This window comes from Epinephelus lanceolatus, chromosome 17 (assembly GCF_041903045.1).
Source record: "Epinephelus lanceolatus isolate andai-2023 chromosome 17, ASM4190304v1, whole genome shotgun sequence".
NCBI lineage: Eukaryota > Metazoa > Chordata > Actinopteri > Perciformes > Serranidae > Epinephelus > Epinephelus lanceolatus.
This window is the reverse complement of record NC_135750.1, coordinates 14818424-14836769: the sequence shown is the minus strand read 5'-3', so window position 1 is coordinate 14836769 and position 18346 is coordinate 14818424. Positions and strand designations below refer to the sequence as shown.

The window sequence follows — 18346 nt, the reverse complement described above, 5'->3', positions numbered from 1 at the left end:
TCTGAGCACATTTTCAGTGTTTATTTCTTTCAAGTCATCCACATAATAAATAGAGACAATTCAAACCAATTACACCAGACTGAAAGAGGGTGAAACAGCTCGACTCGGTTGGGTTGAAATGAAGCAGGCACTTTAAAAAAAAAGATTAGTGTGTATTATTTAGCAGGACTACAGTGAGACATGTTTAAATAAAACCATGAGGCAGCTGCCTGCTCCTGGGTCGGCAACACACATACACGGGATAAAATCAAGAAACATCTAAAAGCATATAAAAAATAAATCTGCTGCACACAGCTCTATCCTGCACACACACAACACACAGAGCGGCCATAGATAAGAACTAAAAACAGAAAGACAGTGAGGAATCATTAAAATGTTAACATGCAACGGAACTGTCTGAACTTGTTTTTTTTTTCTGGTAAACAATTATTCGAAATGTTTGCATGGCGTTTATACAGTATATTAATCTTTATTACCATGTTATTACCTTGTCCGTGGGGACATGAAGCTTATCTAGAACTGACAGAGAGCCCTATTGTTGAAGGTTTTATTACTATGAATTACAAAACACACACAAGCGTACTCCTTGTACTTCTTGTTTACTTCCCACGTCATCCAAACGTGAGTCCGTAAAGTCTGGTATGCTGAAATGTAGTTTGCAAAGAGGCTGATTCAGGCTGTGGAGTGATGCATGTACTGTGATAGCATCTACGTTTCTAGCTTTTGCACCTCTGCACAGTACTCCCACTGTACTATGTTTAACTGTGACTAACACTTTAGATTTAAATGTAAGATAATTTAGCTTGTGGTCGATTACAGTAAGCTAAAATCTCATTCGGGATGCCTTTATATAATTGAACACTTAACCCTTAGATATACTTAAAAATAAGGAGAAATTTACGCCAAAGTTTTGTTAACTGTAATAAAAAAAATCAGATTAAATGTGGCTGCAATACACTGGTCTTGCATTATCATACATGCTGGGTCATAATATAAAAATATTTTTGATTTTTTTTTTTTTTTGCATCTTGTCCCACCCGTCCAGAATCTTAAAATTAAAATTTGCTTTCGGTTTGATCTCAGACTACGCTTGACCCATACACAAGCCAACAAAAGTAGACAAATCCAAGGTTACAACAGTGAGTGTATGAATGGACCACACAGTTTAACTGCGTAGATAAAAGAGGTGATGAAAAATCAGTCCTCAGTTTGAACACACATTTCAGTCAAGAGGAAAAAGTTTGCAAACTTGAAAGCTCCCTTATTTGTCTTGGCACAAAGTGGTTTACAAAAATCCTCTGTCACATCGTCGTGCCTGTACAGGTTAAAATAAAGCTGTCACTGAATCCTAATCAGCACAAGTTAACTAAAATTTGTAGTTTTGTCTGACAACATCAACTCTTAGTAAATAAATACACCATTATAAATGCGACAGCAGGCAGGCGGGGTGGAGGTGGTGGTGGGTGGAGACTGGGTCGTCTTTGGCACATGAGTGCAGTTCAGTGGTGACCCGACTTGTTTCTCTAGCACACTGACGGCACTGACGGAGGAGCTCAGAACATGAGTCTGTGACGTATAATGTCATCCGCCAACAGCTTTGGTTTGACAACCAATGTCTGCCCTTTTTTTTTTTTTTTTCTTTTTTTTAAAAACACCTGTTGTGCACCATCTCTCCTCTGAATCTTTGTCAACATCCAACCAGATAAGCAAGTGTTATCGCCCAGTTCAACGGCTCAGACCTCGCTCACTGGCAGGTCAGCGTCATCCAGGTCCAGGGGTGGTTCAGGCATGTGGGGCTCAAAGCTGCTCCGCCGTCGCCACGGTGACTCCTCAGAGCTATCAATGGTGGTCGCAGGTGGCTCGCAGGTCACTTTGCCAGGCGCGTCTCCTGCAGGGACAGGCGTGCTGGCGTGTGGTTGTGACTGGGCCGTGGCAGCAGGCTCATGAAGTGCTCGCTGTCCCACGCCAGGCTGCGAGCGTGTGCCGCACGTGACAGCAGCCCCCCACTCTGGGTAGCATGGTGGCATGGCAGATATGGGCGAGCGAGGGACGGGGGGACCCGCGTGGCTGCGGTAGAAAGTGGAGCGGCCGCCGTGTTCCTGCAGTAGAAACAGCAGGAGGACACAGAGACAGCGAGAAGACAAGAGAGTGGTTGTTAGTAAGCAATGTGAGATCCTGACGTGTGTAGCTTATTTGAGGAGAGCGAAAGTGCGTTACAGACTTGGAATTAGCACCAGCATGTGGAGCCTGATGCAGCTTTAGCAGAGTTGGTACTGAAGGGTTGTAGGTGCTGAAGAATGTAGCATTGCTAGAGAGTGGAGATGGTGGTAGTAACAGTAGTAGTAGTAGAAGAAGAAGTAGTAGAGGTAGCGGGAGTAGTGGAAGTAGTGTCAGCAGGTTTTTAGTTTTGGTAGTCTCGACAGGTTGCAGTGGAAGAGCAGAGTGCCTTAGGAAGCAGTGGTTGGTTGTTGCTCATTATTTCACAGCTTTTCATTGTCAGATTTCAATCTCTGAAACACAGAACAGGAGCATGGGAGGAAAGGAAAAACACAGCAGAGGCAGTGAAAGCAAAAAGGGGGTAGCCGCTGAGCAGCTGGTGAAATGTTGGTTAGAGAAACATCAAGACTCAAATACAAATATCTGTGCCAACTTTGAGATCCTGTATTTCGACACAGAGATGCTCCACAGTGATACCCTGTGACTCTGCAGGCTTGTGATAATTCTGATTAGTAAATCCACAAAGTATCACTAAGCATCACAAGATTAAAGAATCAGTTTCCTAGCACAAACATGTCTAAAAATCCTAGGGAGAGCCACACGTATTAAGAGATGCTTTATGCTGAATCCAAAAGTCCAAAATCAAGATTATGCTGAATTTTATGTGATTAGACAGAAAATCAGATAATAGCCCACACTGAAGAAATGTCCCATCAGCCCTTTGCACACTCAAATAGCTCCTAGAAACCTAAATATTCATGTGTAAATAAGGGATTACCCAAGTTTTTTGCCCCCAATCTGCTGGTATCGAGCCCGATCTGATATTTCTATTTTTCTAGATAATACATCTGCACAGAGTCGCTGAATGTCTCTACCCTTTTAAGAGAGTATTCTGAGTGTTTGTTGCTTTGGGTCAGTCTTTGCCTGAGTTACCTGAATTAACTGTATTCAGTTACGTGTTTATTTTTGTTGTCTATACACCGTTTGCAAGGCTACATTAATGAATTACTTTAATTGGCTTCTTACTCGCGGGGGCTTTTGGAGGACTCGCAGTGGCGTGGTGAGTGTGGGTGTCGTCCGCTCAACAGAGCTGTTTGTCTCTGCTCTGAGCAGGGCAGTGAACGCCACGCACCACAGATGACAGCAAAATGCAAGCGTCTCAAAACGAGTCAGATAAATCAGGTAAATGACATAAATAAATGGTCTCATACTGCATTTTGCTGTTGTTTATGTTTCACCACAGGCGGGGTTCAGTCCCTGCTCTTTGACACATGGAGTGGAGACTGAGACAGACAGCAGAGTGTGGGAGAGTTGATTTAGGCTGGACTCGTTGCGTTGTTGTGCACAGAAGCTTGGGTGATAGCCGACGTAATACAAAGGATCAGGTCAGGCTCTATAATGCTCAATATAGCAGATCCTGGTCAGTTAGAAAACTCCTTGATCTGCCCTAATACCAGATCGGGACATCCCTAATGTAAATGAATCAACAAATCCCTTGGAAAATCACTAGTTTGTGACTCTGGACGTGTGGATTCAGCATTAGCGAGTCCTCATTTCAAAGCTGTTAAAGAACATTAAGTACACAAAAGTTACAGGAAGTCAACATGGAAACAAGTATCTCATTATTGTGTGTATGAGAAAGAGAAAAAAAAACATACAGGCAGCGAACAGGAGGGAGGAGGAGAGACAAGCAGGATGTCACACATCTAAGACAGGTACACAGCTGCAGCAGACTGCAGAGATAACAGACCATGAAGGGAAGAGAAACAGAAGGTGTGAAAGACACATGTACCCAGTAATAAAGACAGAGACAGAAACAGGCTTTAGGTATTCATAGCTAAGCTGCTCAGGTAGGTCATGCAGTGAGTGTATGTCTGTGCATGGATCGTACATGAAATCAGGTATATCTATATTTTTACACTGGAGCATCATCATCATGGTGAGGACAGGTAAAAGCTGTGCAGGTGAAGCTATAAGGGAGGGAGGGAGGCAGTGACTGCAGTTCTTTCCGATGGTTAGATGGTCATATTCCAGTTGTTTAGAGTCATTCTGTACTTGTGCAAAAATATTACTTTGAAGTATTTGAGCGACTTGAGGTGTTCTTGATTTCAGTTGCCATGCTCGACAGTCATCACATGCGAGAGAAGCTAAATCAAGCACACCTCAACTCTTAAAATTCCTGGAAGATTTTTTTTTTTTTTAACCGGGAACTGTCTGAGCGCACTGAATGTAATGAGCTCACAAATCTGAGCTGAGCTTAAAGTGACAGTGCGGTAAAAAGAAAAGGAAAGCAAAGGAGGAGAAGTGGATGAGAGAAGCAGCAAGGACGAGGGCGTGAAGGGAGGAGCGCTTGTTGGGTTATCACAGCCATACTTAGGATGTGGTTGGCTTTTGGGAAAAAAAAAGGGAGCATCAGATGTGCAGTCAGATCTGATCTGCTCTCATCATGTCTACAACCACAGAGGGGCCAGCCAGTGAGTGGAAAACAGTATTAAAAAAAGGTGAACTTATAGTTTAAAGGGGGGGATTTAGACGAGCTGACATACGTGCTGCTGCACTCCCCGATTCGAGACGTATACCTCTGTATACAGGGGTTCGACAGCCGTCTGGCCTGCCGCATCTGCAACAACACAGTGCAAAGCAGTATTAGAGCAGATGGGCTGTCTGCCCACAGGGAGAGGAGGAGGTGGAGAGAATGTGACAAAGAAAGAAAGGGGGAAAATAGGAGAGAGAGAAGAGGCACAGGAGAGGAAAAGGGGAGGTGAGAGAAAAACAAGCAAGAGAGAGAGAGAGAGAGAGAGAAAGACACAGGAGGGAAGAAAAGAGGGAACTGTAGGGAAACAGACAGCGCAGAGGTGTTGAGAATAATTCCAGTCTAACCAGAAGGGACCGACTGCATCAGAGGACACTGTCTCCTCTGCAGTCAGGACTACAGAACTGGTTTACTTCTCTCTTCTCACCTGCTCGAGTCTAGCTGCCTGTTTCTGTGCATGCAGGCTGCTTATTAAACTCATTAACCGGTTCTAAAACATTCTCACACAGATTTGGTGGTCTGTGTGAGTACACCAGTCCGTCATCATTTCAGTGGTTATGACGCACTGGTTATCCTACGTACTGATGACCCACTTAAGTTAAAAATCAGTGTAGGGGCGCCTGGTGGCTCAGGGGTTAAGGTGCCAAACATGAACTGTCCCAAGTTTGCATCCAGCTGGGGACATTTGTCTCTCCCTCCCCTCATTTCCTGTCATCTGTTGATTGTCTTATAGAAGACACAACACGGCCAAAAAAGGGAAAAAAATCTTTATTTTGCTAACGTAGTGACGAGGACGGATGAGGTTCAAGGTAAAAATGCTAAAATAGCCTATAAAGTTATATAACCAACTTTCTTCTTGCCAATTCACATTGTTTCCTTGTGGTAGCAAATGTCCCAAGGCCCTGTACCAGTCCGTGTCTAGGGAGTTTAGGAAATACTGGTGTAGACTACAGAGCAGAATTTATCTCCATCAATCTTGTTTTTAGATTACACAGCTAGAACAGCTGGGCTCAATATATTTAAAACACAATAATGAGGTCATAGGGCAAACTCATCCGACACACACTGCCAAACTACTGTTTCTGCTACTCTGCATCTGTTTAAGATGATCTCAAAAAAGGATTTTCTCTGCATCTCTGTAGCTTGCTGCTGTATGAGAGCGAGAAACTGAAACATAAATCAAGAAATGACATGAGTGAAACAACACAAATAAGTCTCATGAACAGTCCTCCTCGTACCACCACGTCACTCAGTAAGTCTCAAGTTCTGCACATGCAAGTCGAGTCTGAGGTCACTTCTCAATTGTACATTTAAGGTATCTAAATTTGTGTATCCAGTCAGATTTTTTAATGACTTGAATCCTACTTTAGTAATATGTGTGTTGTAGTGTAGAGCAAGATACATACTGTAGCAGCAGACCTCCCAGGCCCCCGCTGGGCCACTATGGCCCCTGACACTGCCTTGATCCAGCTGTGCATCTCCTCTGGGCTGTCCGCCTAGTGGACACACAAACAAAAAGAACAAGGAGCAAAGAGAGGAGAGTGAGACTGTACATACTGTTAGCAGTGTTTCCCCACAGTGTTTGTGACTGACTGACTGTACATTCCTTTCCACACAGAAAACATCCTACCTGTATGTAAAACGTCCTTGATGTGGTGACGACTTCAAACAGATTATCTCTCATCATAATGTCACTACAACCAAAGAGGGAAACAGGTCAGATCATATTAATCTCATCTGTATCTTTATCTGAGTCAGAAAAGGTAAACACAGTCCACCATGACAATAGACATATTTTTGTATAATGGGAAAATGCTGGGGCATGTTAAATACCTCTGTTTGCACTCCTGGACTTTGTGAACTTCCTTCAGTGGGATCATTCTTAGAGGCTCCTTCTCCTGAAGGCAAGAAAACATCTCTTTATAATACTTAAAGGAGTCAAAACTTGTCAACGAAAACACACAGGATAAATGTTTTTTCTTGTCTAAAAACGAGGCCGTCTTGCTGTGTGTTCTGTTTCACAGGGACAGAAGACAGCGAACTTTCCTAGAAGAAGCAAACTGCAACTAAAAACCCTGATGGTTGTAACTTTCTTGACCCGGCCATTTGATACAGCAGACAGAGAGTCTGTGTCCTTGGGGTCTGTTGATAGCCAAATAGAGAGATAGAGCTGTCAAATAAGGGCAGACCTGGACAAGGACGGGGTATGGGACGTGCAGTATTTTCCTGAGGACAGTCTGTGTGTGTTTTTGTGTGTATGTGTGTGTGTAAGAAAAGACGGGGGGGAACAAGGCATGATAGGACACGTGAAGTGAAAGCATTGAATTCCACAGACTGCGGATAAAACATGTCAGAACTCGGGACAGTGTGTTTGCTGTTACTCTGCCTCAGACAGAGGGGGTGAATTCAATTCACAATAAAAACATTCCTCAAAGGCTTCACATAACTTTAAGTTAATTACCAAGTCTGACTTGAAGTAACTCATTGAGTTTTCTTCCAGTAGGAAGTAGCGCCGTTTCCAGTTCCTCATCTGGGGGGAGAAGGTAAAAGAAAGACCTTTTGTAGAATTTCCAGGCAAAATAACAACTGTCATATTTGTCAATTTGCTACATTGGTTAAAGCACAGTTTTAATTCTAGCTGTAATATAACACAGTTTACAATGTCTATGTGTAGCAGGTGACACTCATTATACTTGGCCATGTATGAAGTACAGAATTGTGTATTTCCTGAGGCAATTCCTTGTTACAATCAAGCTGAAATCTCATCATCTGACATTCCACAAGTCATAAGACTTGGATGACTGGATGTCACCGTAATTGTAACGTTGCCATTAATAATAAGTGGTGTTGCATGGCCATGGTGAGGCTTACTAAATGCAGTGTGTTTAGGAAAAGCTTGTTGTTGGACTGTATGCAGCCAGCAGGGACGCCAGCCACCTCCACATGTCTGATTGGAAGATGCCTCAAGAGTCACAATCCTGACTGTGTTGGCAAACCTCAACTGAAACCAACAGAGTGGCAGGTACCCACCACAGCTCCCTGCTTGACGCAGTAGCCCGACTTGATGACGGTGTGCTCCTGAGTCGGCCTGCCCAGGAAATACGGCAGCTGGCTGTGGGACCGATGCATGGCCTCACGCTCTGCTCTGTCTGCACCATCGCCACCATCGTGCTTGAGGCGAAAAGGCACCAAAAATAAAGTAACTGGCAAACTTAAAGTACCAAAAAAAAAATTATAAAAAGCCCACTGCAGAGTACTGTGGGAGTTATGTTAAAATTCACAAGCGTATTTACAGCTAAAGTTGTTTTTTTTTTTCATAATAATAAAATTTGTTTACTTTCATTGATGACACTAGTATAGTTTGACACCGGTGTGTTTCAGTGTAAACACTGAAATGTTTAAATCTTTTACCTGTGTCTGGGTGACGATGGGGACTCCTCCAATGATCTCCGTCTTATAGGAGACTTGTTTCTTGGCCCCTACCACGTCCGGCAAAGTCTTCTGGTTCTCTGCATTCTGCTGCCCATCAGGCAACTTTGGCACCTTAGGGAAATACACCCACATCATACTTGAGAAGTTAAATAAAACATACAGATTCTGAACAGATTCAGCTTTTGGGTTTAATATACCCCCTTTTCTCTACAGTTAAAATACAGTGTGTAACTTCTATGTATGCAGAAGTTGACTAGCCTTTAACACACTTAATATCCATTTCCTTTCTGGATCGTTGTGGCTTCACGGAGAACAATGAAAACAGTCCTTTATCCCAGCACTTAATACAACAATACAGCATCCTGTTAGTCATGCTCTGACTCACTCCTATCTGGTTTCTTGACAGTCCACTCACTCATTTCTACAGAAGGGGAAGAAATAAAAGTTTCTCCAAGAGATAAAACTTGAGCCAAAGAGAACAAATTAGTACAGCTGACTCAGGGATGTACTGTAAGTCCCATGTTTATCTGTGACCGTGTGCGTGTGTTTGTCTTACAGTGATCTTGGTGGCTTTATTGAGAGCGTTGACCCAGTCCACAAGATCCTGCTGATCGTTGGCCTGCAGGAAGAACTTCCTCATCCCAGCATTGATGACTAATGGATCATAAAAAAAGCAGTGGGAATCATAAAAAGAGTGAAAGTATATTCAGACAGCCAGACTACATTCTCCAGACTACATCAACTGATTCATTCTGTGTTTGATATGAATCACATGCAAATGGCCACTGCAAGAACAAAGAGGTACTATGAAGTGGGTGCTAATTGCACATTTGGCCTTTCTTGTACAGAAAATATGATGGAGCGTCAGCAGAGCAGATCCACTGCCACAGATTTCTCTGGAAGTGAAAAACAACTGAGCCAAGGGACTCTCCCACACACTACCAGCAGCATTCCCACTGCATGTGGATGATGACCCAGCTGTCTCAGTCTGCCACTACCTTCCCACTCCTAACCATGACTGGGAGGAAAAAAAAACCCACCAACCACCAAATATCCTCGCACATTTTCACACCCATGTGAACATGAGCGTATCCCATTTTCAGTCACAAAGAAAATTTTGGGTCAAATGCTGATTAGCTATGGATCAGGATTTAGGAGCTGAAAGAACTCGAGTCGCTCATTCTCTCCCTCTGTCATAAATCCTTCGATTCTGCAGCTCAAACCATCCCTGTGTCTCCTCTATTTCCTTTCGACACCATGGGAATGAATTACATTAAAGCTGGACTGGTAAATCTGGCGGGGGCGAGCTGTAAAAGGCACTGGGAGCTCAAACTCTGTGGCACAATGAGGATCATTCTTCCTCGCTCTGTGTGTTTGGTCCAGCTCTTAGACAGACCTCGCTCTCCCTCTTTCCCCATTTTCCCTGTAAATAAATCTGTCTGTCTGGTCTCATTTAACCTTCAAATGTGTCCATTGTATATTTGGAGGAGGTAAACTGCTTGGTAGTGATGAAAGTGTAATGGTCTCTCGGCACTAGGAAGACAAATCTGGGAGGAAGGGTATCAGATCTGACTCATAGTTACACATTATAAAACAATGTGTGCTGCTGAGAAATGAAGCCAAGTACCAAAGTTCACACGGATACACCGCTCTTGATCTCTCTCACCACACACTCAAGGCACAGACCCATATCCATCATCAATCACAGACTGCAATCAAGTCTCTGCTTTCTCACTGTATAAACATCTGTAACTGTGACGTGTACTACCCAACTTCTCCAAATTCGTTATCACCCTATGTATCTAGTTGCTCGATGCAGGAAACTGGGGAGCAGCAGGATTTGTAGATATTAGCAAAACATGTGGCACACAAACGGCAGTTTAAAAATAACTTCATACATCTCTGAATCAGGTTCCGATTAGGATGCCGGCATCCTGTCGAAACCTCAACAAGGCAACTGGCGCGCACACACAGCTAGACACACACACAGTCATGGCAGTCAACACACTAGTATTTCCTGCTATTGAGGCAGATGGAAGAGGAGGAGAGGGGCTAGTAAACAATAACAGGGAATGGAAGTTTATCGCTAAATAACTTGATGATCGTTTGTATTTATGCAACATTTTTCATTCCTGTCTTGACCACACAGGGTGGAGAGACAAGGACAAATGTCAAGAGGAAGTAATATCTTTGCTGCAAAGTTGCAAGTATGCTTCAGTAACGGCTTGTCAGGTGGTCGAATAGCTTCAGGAACTCTCTCTACTAGGGCTGCCACTAACGATTATTGTCACTGTCGACTAATCTGTCGATTATTTCTTCGATTAGTTGACTAATCATTTCATCGAAAAATGTGTTAAAATGTTGAAAAATGTCGGTCTGTCTCACCCAAACCCCAAAATTACGTCATCTAATGTCTTGTTTCATACTCACGCCAAAGGGTTTTAGTTCACTGTCACGGGAGAGTGTGTAAAGCTGCCAATATCTGAATGTAAGAAGCTGCAGTAAGAGTATTTTGGGGTACTTTTATAGTGCTTTTCTATGAAAAATGACAAACCGATTAGTCGACTACTAAAATAGTCACCGATTATTTTAACAGTCGATTAGTCATCGATTAGACGACTAATCATGGCAGCCCTACTCTCTACCCACTCTTTTCTGACGTCTTAAAGGGGAACACCACCAAAATGATTAATTCCAATATGTTATTTGTTTCCATGGCTGAGGAAAGTTCAATCAATATTTCTGAACATAAGCTACTCTCTCTTAAAGCCAGAAACCAGAGAAGTGAGTCTAAAACTTGTGATGTCATAGTGTATAAAGTCTGGAGCTGCTCCAGAGACGATGAATGGGAGCCTGATTTTGTGACCCACAGATTTTTTGATTTCTTTTTTACACCCAAACGAGCTTTGTTCTATTGTAGTATTCCTCGTCCTCTGACAGAACATGTACCCATACACTGGGAACATTCCCCTGGGTGCATTGTCAGCTTTAACACCTTTCCCAAGTCACTGTCTGTGGAGCAGCTCCAGACTTTAAACACTATGACATCACAAGTTTAAGTTTTAGGTAGGATTTGGGAGAGAATTGTTGAGGTTTACTTATATTTTACCGTCTTAGACCACAGGAATAATGTATGAATTTTGAGGAGGGGCATCGTCTCCCTTTAGTTGGGGGGACTGGGTCCGACCATTTCCAAGAATGACATTTAAAACTAGTTGTCCTCAAGCAAAACCCGATCCTAAGGTTCAGTATTTCAGCATATGTATCAACATTTGTTGGCAGTAATGTGCCTTAAAAGCCAGTTTCGCACCAGTAAACCCGAAAAAGAAATAAACAATGAAGATTTAAAACTGGAAAAATAAAGACACTACAAATGTTTATAGGGGTGGGGATTGGACGACAGTTATACAAACAGGACTGCTGGTAGAAATGTCCCATACACAAGCCTTCACATTTACCACACTTAAAAAGACATGCTCCGGGGTGTCGGTGGCTTAGTGGATAGAGCAGGCGCCCCATGTACAAGGCTGTTGCCGCAGCGGCCTGGGTTTGAGTCCAGCCTGTGGCCCTTTGCTGCATGTCATCCCCGCTCTCTCTCCCCCTTTCACACTTAACTGTCCTGTCCTTTACAAAGGCAAAAATGCCCCGAAAAAAAAAATATATATAAAAAAATTTAAATAAAAAATACATGCTCCAAGAAAATGTGTAAGGTGCAAACACAACCATCATGTTTATCAGGAGGATGCAATCTTAAAAAAAAAAAAAAAAAACAATGCTAAAATAGCTCAACCTTATAAACACAAACATCATCAACTGCTGTGGCCTCCTGCAGCTCTGTGTGTTGACTAAACAGACAATGTTGAATGAGGCTGCGTGGTCAATGGTGGAAAAAGTGCGTGCAGAGCAGAGCTTGACCGCGTTTAGAGGTCAGACAAGGACAGCAAACATTGCTCCCTTAGGTTACATTAAGCGTACTCTCAGCTTAGTCAACATGCGATTAATCCCACCCTTACTGCCAATGTTTGCAAAGCACCCAAGGCAAGTTTTATACTTTAAGATGCAATCTTATTGCCAATTGGGTTACTGTTTAACATGACATATTCTGTCTAAACCATTGTCCATAATCTGTTAGCTACACCATGTCAGTATAAATATTTTTCTACTTTTCTTTTAATGCTGAAAACTTAAAACAGATGGCAAGATTGTGATGATCAGTGTTTTCTTACCGAAGCAGAATTCTGCCTTAGGCCTCAGCTTAGTGGCATCGCTGACCTAAAGGAGGACAAAGCTCACAACTGTTAGCTTCCTAGCTCAACCGAATACTGTAAATGGATTCTGTTTATTCATCATCTTATCACGTTAGTGTCCCGTGAGCTTCAGCGGTTGTGTTCTTCTTACCTTAGAGATGTAGGTGAGCTTGAGGGAGCCAACACACTCTGTACCAACAGGCAGGTTCTGTGGGAGGACGGTAAAAAGGACAATATATGCAAAAAGAGAAAGTTAAAACTAACTGTTCAGCATTTGATCAAGACAAGAGCCTTGGCTGTGGATTAATGAAAGAATATAATGTGGTGGGAAAGCAAGTCAATATTACAGGGTAAGTACAGTATACTTTGAAAGCTCTCCATGATAGTTTATTTCAGTTTCTTGCCATGCTTCTGAAACTGCGGGATCCAGATTTAACATCATTAAAATTTCAGCTTTTTCAATCTATAAAAAGAAAGAGACCTGCTGAATTATTTAAAATCTCTCCTGCACTACATGATTTATGAATACTTCATGTAACAGTGTACTTAAAACTACAGCATCTCCAAACCAGCGTGATGTACAAACCGAGAGGTGGGTTACACTGTCATAACTGTGACACCGAGGGTCACAGAGCAGAAAATCATGACCTCTGAGGTCAATGCAAGTATCAGTGCTCACTGCGTGGACTCATCTGAGCGACTAGAAGACAAAAAAATAATCCCAGATTTAGACTTTAACATATTTATTCTAACTGATTTACACAAATGTCTGCCGGTAGCTAAAACACAAACACAGCATTGGTTTTGACCTACTCCTGTGCCTGTAATGTGGCCCTAATTGCCTTCAGTTACAATTACATAATACAAGTTCTCCCATCCTTGTATGGCTGTCTGGCAATGGAAACATTAGGCCTGTACTTAGTTTTGTGTTCATAATGAATGACGACAGTTTAGCTAAAAGTGGCCTGCAGTTACCCTGCAATTGCATGAGAGCTGATCATCCACACAGTTAACTAACGATAGCTGGTGTGCAGTTGCCAGTAAACTGTCCAGTGTTCCAGCAACAAATTAAACATTAGCCTGTTCAGTTACCTGGGGGATCCATTCCCGAAAATGAAGCTAAAAGCTAAGCTAGCACGGCCCTGTGTAATTACCTGTGGGTTGTCCATGAACCACACCAAGCTTCCCTGCTGCGTGTCCAGTATGAAGTAACGACGCAGGAACTTGCCACTGCTCTCGTTCTCCTCTATGTCCAAGAAGCCACAGATGCGGTTCTGTCGGTCCACGTAAGGCATCTCGCCGCCGGGACATTCCCTGGCCTGCTAGGGCCGGGAGAGGAGAGGGGGCAAGCAGGACCGGGAAGAATTCCTGAAGGACAGAGAGAAAAGAGCGGAAAGAGAGATGTGTGAGGAGGGAGGGGGGTAAATGAAGAATTGCAGTTATCTTTGTGGTGAGCCTTGCTAGCGTGACCCGCTCCCTCTTTCTCTTTCTCTCTGTATCTACTGTATCTCTGGTCTCTCTGCCACCTGGAGCTCACTAGGCTACAGCCTGCCAGGGGATCATGTGACACAAACCAGAACCCCGCCTTTATCCTTTTATATCAGCCTCAACCACTCTCTCCCTCTTTTGCTCTCTGCGAGTCCCTCTTTTTTCTCTCTTGTTACACTCACTACACACTGTCACTCTCTCTTCTCCACCCACCCTGGCTTGCTCTCTTTTCTCCCTCTTCTTTTGCAGTCCTCGCCTCTCTCGCTCTCTGTGCTATCTCCTCCCAACTGCTCTCTCATCCGATTTGGCAAGCCTCTGGCCAGCCCCTACTATCCCCTCCCTCCCTCCCTCCACAGCTGAGCACCCACTTGAGCGTGGTCAAAAAAATAAATAAAAAAAGCGCCACTGAGCTCAGCCATGTTCAACACAAAGAAAAAACACAAACACCCTCAGGAGCGGCGCGGCAAAGAATATGCAATATTTAACCTGCCGAGGTCTGACACATCCCTGAAACCTACAGCTCCCTGAAAAGTGACAAAGACGTAAATGATTATACAGCAGTAAATCTGTCTAGCCCTACAAGTGTGAATGCACGCATGTCAATGTCAAACCCTGTGTGGGTGGGTACAGCACTACTGTAGGCATATTGTCGCATTAGCCTGTTTAAGCTGGTGTCTTTTCGAGCTGAGCCTAAAATATGTGATTGAGATGAGTCTTCGGAAAGCCACGATAAAGACGCTCTTTCTCCAGGACATTATGAGCACTGTGTGGGCGGATGGGGGCACAGCAGGGACAAAAGGCCCGGTTGTTGTGCATGGACTCTGAGCTGAGAGCATCTCAGTAAGCCCCTGCGTCTACCCGAGTCATCACAGGCACGAGAAAAAGGAGCAACACTGTCGGAGGCGACTGTCTCGACACCACACAAATGGTGATTGTCATGTGAGAGTGAGAGACGTCTCTGTTGAGCTTAGTGATCCTGTAAATGAGGTGCTGTGCACGAGTTCATCTGCATGCATGCTCATGCAGTTCAGTGATGCAGAAGAGATGTTGGAGATAATGCAAAACAACAGCGAGGTGAAGAGACAGCTTGAGCTTTTAATTCAGTGACTTCATTCTTGTGGAAAAATAGGTGTACTAACTGTATGTAAGACACTGGGTATTTTTAGGCTGATACAAATACAAATATTTGAAAGTTTTAAAAACTGGTTGCAATATATTTGCCAATATTCTATTCTAGGTTGCTATAATTTATATTTCTATGATAACAATATAGCAAATGACAGTGTGAGAACAACGTGACAATGTGAAAGGGGTTGTTCAAACCTACTGAGAATTAATTATCACCTGAATCTGTAGTTCCTCTCTGCTTTTATATGGCTTTATAGTGAGTTTCAGCTCACTGGCTCATTGTGTAGCTGTTCAGCTCACAACTTTACTGTTCTGGTTCACTCTGACCTCTCTAATAGTGTTGTCTTTGGACGCAGGAAGCAGCCATTTTCAGTGAAAAGGCTCCGAAACACTACCCGCTAAGCATTAGACATCAGACAGACACAGTTAGTGACTAGCTGGTGAACATAGCGGAGCATTTAGCAGCTAACGCATGAGATATTTCCCTCAGAAGACCAAAAACAGAACTAGAAGAGAGTGGATATTGGACTTAGACTTGACAAAGGGACAGAAATATGACTCCAAGTACACGATAATGTTGCTCCGTATCTGCTAGATGTGTAAATAATCAACTGTGTGCTAACAATATCACCATATCAATGTAAAAGGTGATAATATATCAATGTTGTGTTCACAGCTTGTTAATGGTGGCCATGAGTGGCTAAAAAAATCAGTTTCTGTAGGTTTAACAGTTGAAAAATAAACTTATCCTAGTTTTCTGCTGTACAGTCTGACATATTTTCAAAATCTAGACATAAATTTGGCATTGCTGTACAGCAATGTCAAATTCAGAGATACCAACACATCTGCAGTTATCTTATATCGGTTGGAATCCTTGGTCACGCTGATGTATCTATCAAATGCTGACCCAATCCACATGAGGATGTTTTAAAGTCAACGAATTCCTGCTACAGCAACCCATGCAAAGATGATGAGTAAGAATATATACACGATCACAACGCTGTGCAACTTTATTGATCGTAAATCTTTGCAGCTAAGTCTGTGACTCCTCCACGTCCCAGCAATCTCCGTCATTACTGTAATGGCTGAGTTACCTCAGCTGTTAAGGAATGAACCCAGTTTGGTTTCCGGCTGATAGACGTGACTGCATGCACTAATGTGCTGGCTTTGGCTTCTCTATCTTACCACAAGTAATGAAATAAGTAACTGACAAAACAATTTATCTTGCAATCTTATCTGACAGTACTATTTATCTACATCAACGTGTCAGACATGTCAGCATGTATTTTAAAATACAGATTATCATTAGATCATGTATTATCACACACACGCCCACCCCAGCCAGCCTTTTTACAGACTAATTACTTGTGTTACCCATCCATTGTGTTGAGGACAACGATACACAGTATCCCTGTTTCTATTTGAGCACTCTAGGTAACATATTTGGGTTTCTAAAGCCAGGATATGATGTGTTTACGTGCTCAAACACATTAACAGGATACCTCAAATACAGATCATTGCCAGGTTACTTGTGTACATGTACGATTGCATTAATTCTGTCTGGCCTCACAAATGGGAGCTTACAGACTGAATGACAATGAACTGGAGAGAAGTGAGAGGGATACACTGACCACAAAATGAAAATATGCAAAATAAGAAACAGAAGACAACACAGATTAGCAATGAGTCTAACTCAAGAAGGACAGATGCAGCGTGATATCAGTTGACTTCTCCTAGGTTGAACTCTCCCACGGTAGACAGACACTTTGCATTTGCTGCAAGGCTTTGTCCACATCACATGGCAGCCAACTGGTCACACAGGACAGGTCATAAAACAACAGAAAGGACCAGCTGGATAGCCCGGCAGAGGTCAATATTATCTTTCCATGATTTAGGGACTATTGCTGTTTCATGGAGAGCCACACAACAGCTGGTAGCAGTGACCGTGGAGCAGAGGGCTTGTGTTGTTTTAAAGCCTGCAGACCAAATAACTGATGTAGGTGTTAAGGAGATGAAAAGTTAGTGTGCAATGCAGTAGTTGACTTCAGAAAATTCAATGAAAGATATGATCCATGCGCAATAAAATGGAGGTACAAATGCAAGTGGGCCAGAGGAAAGATATGGACTTCACAGTTAATTGAGTCTCCACAGGTCAAAGGTAGGACAGGTCATTCAGGTTCAGGTGAAAAGAGTATTTTTTGGTCAGTCTCTGGTTAAGTAAGGAGCACAAAAAGCCAGCAGGTTTGACAAGCTTTGGCCAGGCAGGGTCCTGTTCACCACCTCAATGCTAGTGTGGGTTTTGTATTTCCAGAGCAGGACTAAATGCAGATGCTCACTTGGTTACGTTAAGGTTAATGTAAACTACTAACACTGGCTAGCTCCTGAGTCACTACAACAACCCACTTAAACCGTCAGCTTCCACATTTAACGCATTATAACATTAAAATAACATTTAAGGCTAACAATAATCCCAAACAGCTAACGTTACATTAGCTAGCTAACGTCAGGCACGTCAAACACGCTGACAACATTTGTGTTCGCAGCATCAGCGACTAGTCTGGCCTCAAGTTTAACGGGAGGTATGCCTCAGTGTTAGCCTGCTTTGAGCAACTAACTTGTTAAACGATTACGAAAATATTCAACAGTATATTAAACTACCATTTAAAAGCTGCCGCTGATGTGTCGTTGAACCGGCGGTTGACTACTGTTAGCTACGTTTGTGGTAACTGACGAAGTTTTGTCACACACGATAACCTCACCTAGCTAACGTTCGCCACTCGTGTTAGCCAGTCCCGTTAAATACAGCTGGTAATTTAAGCTGTGTGAAACAACACAGGTGTTTTATTAGTGTTCATTTATTAAGTTAAACGTTAGGGTGAGCTTACCCGTGGGTTCCCTTCTGTAGCTGCTACACTAAACGGTCTCGGTGTTGTCGAGTGTGTCCTCTCCGCCTCAGCCCATCTCCACTGATCCAGGACAGAGCTGCTGCTGCTACTGCTACTGAGGGAGGAGCACAGATTGTATATAATGAAGATGATCACTCTGTGGTGAAAAAACAAAAGAAAAGAAAAGCGAGTTGCACTGACAACCTACACTTACATGATGCACACTATTTCCTTATATCTTTTGCAATACAATCTTGTATAGTTGTATATTTTGCCAGATACTCTATTGTTATAAAACTGGGTCAAGTGAGTGATTGTGACACTTTAGTCAAAGAACACTTTATTTCCATTTGCAGTATTATACTTGGCAGTATGGCTCTGTCCTGGGGCCCCTCTGCCTTTGCTCGGGCCTATGC

The 18346-nt window shown here is 43.0% G+C and overlaps 1 protein-coding gene across 6 annotated transcripts; it reads right to left on the bottom strand.

Annotated features, from left to right (window-relative positions):
• LOC117248343 (pleckstrin homology domain-containing family A member 1-like) lies at nucleotides 1-18071 on the bottom strand. Of its 6 annotated transcripts, XM_078161014.1 has the most exons (14): nucleotides 17931-18071; nucleotides 13584-13797; nucleotides 12581-12637; nucleotides 12409-12454; nucleotides 8739-8836; nucleotides 8162-8293; nucleotides 7781-7921; nucleotides 7212-7280; nucleotides 6584-6648; nucleotides 6381-6444; nucleotides 6157-6246; nucleotides 4764-4837; nucleotides 3876-3950; nucleotides 2222-2510 (listed from the first exon to the last, which is right to left on the bottom strand). In XM_078161014.1, the coding sequence occupies exons 2-14, from the start codon at nucleotides 13722-13724 to the stop codon at nucleotides 2504-2506; spliced, it is 1059 nt and encodes a 352-aa protein (XP_078017140.1). In that variant the 5' UTR covers nucleotides 13725-13797; nucleotides 17931-18071; the 3' UTR covers nucleotides 2222-2503. The 6 variants fall into 6 exon arrangements, with proteins under 6 accessions (XP_033469235.1, XP_033469234.1, XP_078017143.1 ...); XM_033613344.2 differs by lacking the exons at nucleotides 2222-2510; nucleotides 3876-3950 and adding an exon at nucleotides 1-2099; XM_078161017.1 differs by lacking the exons at nucleotides 2222-2510; nucleotides 17931-18071 and adding an exon at nucleotides 1006-2099 and having other exon boundaries at nucleotides 13584-13762.
• Nucleotides 18072-18346: the final 275 nt, after the last annotated feature.